Source organism: Impatiens glandulifera, unplaced genomic scaffold, assembly GCF_907164915.1.
Source record: "Impatiens glandulifera unplaced genomic scaffold, dImpGla2.1, whole genome shotgun sequence".
NCBI lineage: Eukaryota > Viridiplantae > Streptophyta > Magnoliopsida > Ericales > Balsaminaceae > Impatiens > Impatiens glandulifera.
Window position 1 is genome coordinate 21272 of NW_025918955.1, and position 4607 is coordinate 25878.

At 32.8% G+C, this 4607-nt stretch overlaps 1 protein-coding gene across 1 annotated transcript; it reads right to left on the minus strand.

Annotated features, from left to right (window-relative positions):
• Positions 1-308: 308 nt before the first annotated feature.
• Positions 309-2665, minus strand: LOC124917217 (putative receptor-like protein kinase At3g47110). The gene is made up of 2 exons (XM_047457690.1): positions 751-2665; positions 309-669 (listed from the first exon to the last, which is right to left on the minus strand). The coding sequence occupies exons 1-2, from the start codon at positions 2663-2665 to the stop codon at positions 329-331; spliced, it is 2256 nt and encodes a 751-aa protein (XP_047313646.1). The 3' UTR covers positions 309-328.
• Positions 2666-4607: the final 1942 nt, after the last annotated feature.

Below are 4607 nucleotides of genomic sequence, written 5' to 3' on the forward strand. Positions count from 1 at the left end.
GTTAAAAATTGTGAGTGCAGTTGTGCTTGTTAGGAGTTATATATTTAACCTCTCTAAATCATCGGAATCAGACTCTAATGAAATATTTCACTATGGTATGAAAAGCTAGGTCTTTTTAAATCATGGGAATATCATCGTACATACTTGTAATTTTATCAAAACATATGATTTATTATTACAGATTTTAAGGAAGGAACCGTTCAATCTATAAAAGGGCCGACTTTTGTGGGCAGGCATTGGCCTTGCTGATTGTGAGTGCACTTGCTATTGTGATTTTTAGTAGAAAAAACACCTAAACAAAATTAAAGTTGAAAGTGAACCATTTTTTTTACTTGAACATGACATCCTTGATTAGTTGTAGCTCCCTACTAACATCGGTCATGCTCATTCTATTCTGGGGTAGCTCTTTCGAGCAAGCCAAACCAATCTTCACCATTGCGATTAGACAATTGTCCCTCTGACCAATAACAATGTCACTTTTTAAAATTACCGGATCCATTACAATTTCAACCGCATTTCCTTTTAATACTTTACCAGCAAAGTTACGAAGGTTAAGACCATCCACAAACATCAAATCAGTAGGTCTCTTTCCCGTTAACATCTCTAACAACAATATTCCATAACTGTAAACATCACCTGATATCGACATTTCACTTCCAAGACCGTACTCTAACGAAGATTATGAAATAAATTAGAACAACAAAAAAACAAAAAACAAAATAGGATTTGTTTAGCTATCGATTAACATACCTGGTGCTGCATATCCAATTGTGCCCATCAGTCCCATTGAACTACTGTGATGGGAAATACCCATTTCTGGATGAAAAAGTCTGGCTAGTCCGAAATCTCCCACATGTGCAACCATTTGTTGGTCAAGAAGAATGTTACTTGGCTTCAGATCACAATGAATAACCGTGGGTTCACACTGATAATGAAGGTAGTCGAGTGCAGAAGCCACATCAATCGCAACTCTTAAACGCTGGAATAGATTGAACTCAGATCTATTAAATTCTTGAGATGGATGCAACCATTTCTCCAGATTCCCATTCATCATGAGTTTGTATACTAGAGCTTTAAATTCGTTACCTTGAAAATCAATGCTTGAGCAACATGTTACGATCTTGACGAGGTTCCGGTGTCTAATGTTCTTTAAAGCTTTACATTCTGCCACGAAGCTTCTCGTGGCACCTGGGTTTAGAAGGTTAAATACTTTGATGGCAACATCTTCAAACTGATCAAGAACTCCTCTGTAGACGAAGCCGAAACTGCCAGCACCAATCAAATTGCTGGAAGAGAACCCATCTGTTGCATTGAGGAGCTCGCCGTAGGAGACTTGCACGAAAGACTCCTTGGGAAACAATTCCAAAGTGGTGGATTCCCTTTTCCTTTTCCCCAAGTAAAATCCCAAGCTTGAAATTAGGATTAGTATTCCTAGTATTGAAGCACCCACGATTGCATAAATGCGTTTGGATGAAAAGAAGAAGTTACGATTCAGTTTCTTGACAGGACATCTTGGAAGCTGTAGAGAAGGTATTCCGCCGCATAACTTATCGTTCCCATACACGGATACTGCAGTTGAGTTTGCAAAAGACCCGTGTAAAGGCAATTCTCCATTGAAATCATTGAAGGACAAGTTAAAGTTGAAATCATTGAAGGACAAGTTAAAGTTGATAAGGAAAGTTTTTCCAAGAAAGTTGTTATCTTGAATTGTAAAATTCACAAGATTCACTAGTTTGCTGAAATCAACTGTAAGTTTCCCACTGAATTCGTTTTTGGAAAAAGTTAGACTCCCGACTTTGGTGAGATTCCCTATTGAATTTGGAAGTTGTCCGGTAAAGTTGTTAAACTCGAGTTGAAGCGATTCCAAATGTGGGAACATGTTACCAAAGTAGGGTGGAAGACTCCCATGAAGATCATTAAATGATAAATATAAATCATTCAAGTTGGAGAGGTTATACAATGATGAAGGGATCATACCAGAGATCTGATTACCACCCAATCCAAGAAATACGAGGTTCTTTAACTTCCCCAAGTTATTTGGAATAGTTCCACCAAAGAGATTAGATGCAGTAGATAATGTTTCAAGAGAAGTGATATTGCCCAGACATTTTGGAATTCCTCCAGTTAAATTGTTATGATGTACAGCGATCGTCTTGAGCATCGACAAGGAGCTAAATTCTTCGGGGATGGTTCCCACCAGATTATTGTACCCAATAATTAGATGCATGAGGTTAGAACAGCGCGAGAGGCTGGCAGGAATCCTGCCCTGAAAACTGTTCCTTCGGAGCACCAATACTTTAAGCCTGTACAAGCCACCTATTTCATTTGGAATTTCCCCATGAAAGGTATTGTTGTCTAGCCACAATCGTCTAAGAAAGGTGAGATTTCCTACATGAGGAGACAAGGTGCCCGACAGACCCAAAGAGCTTAGAGCAATGAGAGTGACCCTCTTGTGCCTTTTACCACAGAACACACCTTCCCAATTGCAAAAATGGGAAGACTCATTCCATGAACTCAAAACTCCCCCACCAAAAGGGTCCAGGATCTTGGACTTCATAGCCAATAGTGAAACATGATCAGTTTCGTTATTATTAAGTGCATCAGTAGTACTGGCTATTATTATGATGATGAGTGCCAATTGTTGTAGCACAAACCAGAACCTCATTTTTTAAAATTGTATTAGTTAGAGTATGCATCACACATCAGCAGACTATGGTAATAAATACTAAAAGCATTTTAATTTTTAAAGCTTATGATGGTGGGAGACTTGACTTTTGACGTTGAGATCACATAAATCAAATCGTGTGACTTTACTTGGAAATTTGGAACAACAAGACAAACTATGTTGACTTGACGATATTGAAATCACAGCCACACATTGCATAAGGTATGGTTGATAAATGATCACTAAGTGGGTAGTTGGGGTAACATAAATTAGGCCTTGTTCTCTTTGGGTTATTTGAAAAACTCAAACAAAATCAATTTTCCAATCAATCACTTCTCAACAATTACATCACTCATTTCATTAATCAAAATACTAAAATACCCTTTATTTTAAATTATTATTTTTTTTTATATATATATGAATACCCTTTAAGTCATTTTACTAAAAATAATCACCATTTTCTCAAAATCATCACAAATCATTATTATTTTCTCCCTCTAGGTTTTTAAAAAAACCCCAATCCGAACAAGCCCTTAGGCCTTTTATTAAAATAACCCTAATCAAATCAATTATTGTACTCTAACCAAATCAAACATAATTAGACTTCTCTATATCATAAATTTAATCACTAAATTCATTAACCAAAATACCTTATATTTTATTTTATTTATATATATTAATATATTTTAAACTTTTTTTATCAAAAAAATCATTATTTCCTCAAAATCATTATCCATTATTATATTTTTCTTTCTCTTATTTTTTTTAAATAATCCACTCCTAAACAAGTCCTTAGAGTTATTGGAATTGGAGTTATCCAATTAACCTGATTATTTGGAAAATAGTGATAGGTAAAGATTTTGAGAAGTTGAGAATTTTTTTTTGGTAAAAATAATTTAAATGGTATTTATATATAATCATAAATTAAAAAACAATAATTTAAAATAAAGTTATTTAAATATTTTAAGTAATTAATTGAGTGATACAAATAAAATTGTTTTCAATTATAGTTATTTGAATAAAAAAAAATAACAAGGTTTTAATTTACATAACATACATCACTTTTCAAATGGATTGTTTAAGTTAAAACTGTCCGACAATTAACCGTGTTAAGAAAATTGACTCACAACAGAATTAGGCAGACCTAAGGTCTTGTTTGATTTGAATTAATATTATTTCACTCTTTTAATAATCATATCACTTAATTCATTAATTAAAATATTCTTTATTTTAAACTATTATTTATTATTTTATTATTATATATTAATACATTTTAAGTCATTTTACTAAAAATATTTTTTAATTTTCAAAATTATCACACATCAATATATATATATATATATATATATATATATATATATATATATATATATATATAAATATATATAATATGATGCTTAATTATTAAAGTGTCTGGATTATCAGGTCGAGAGTTGTGGTTAATTTGGATATATATGTGAGAGTAATGGATAATTGGGTCGGATTGTGGGTTGACCCGTCCATAAACGATTAAAAATAAAATTAAAAATGTTATAGGTATGTTTCGAACTAGCAACCAAACCAAAAAATTCCAACCCTTTAACCAACTAGGCTAATAAGACTTTATGTTTTAAATTCAACACTAAATTGGATGAACGTGAGACGTTTTAACAATATAAGTTCAAGTTTTTAACTAACTAATCTCTCTCTCTATATATATATATAATGATGCTTAATTATCAAAGTGTCCGGATTGCCAGGTCGAGAGCTGTGGTTAATTTGGATATATATGTGAGAGTAATAGATATTTGGGTCGGATTATGGGTTGACCCGCCCATAAACTTAAAACGGTTAAAAATAAAATTAAAAATATTATAGGTATTTTTCGAACTTGCAACCAAATAAAAACAAATGCAACTCTTTAACCAACTAGGCTAATAAGACTTTATATTTTAAATTCAAC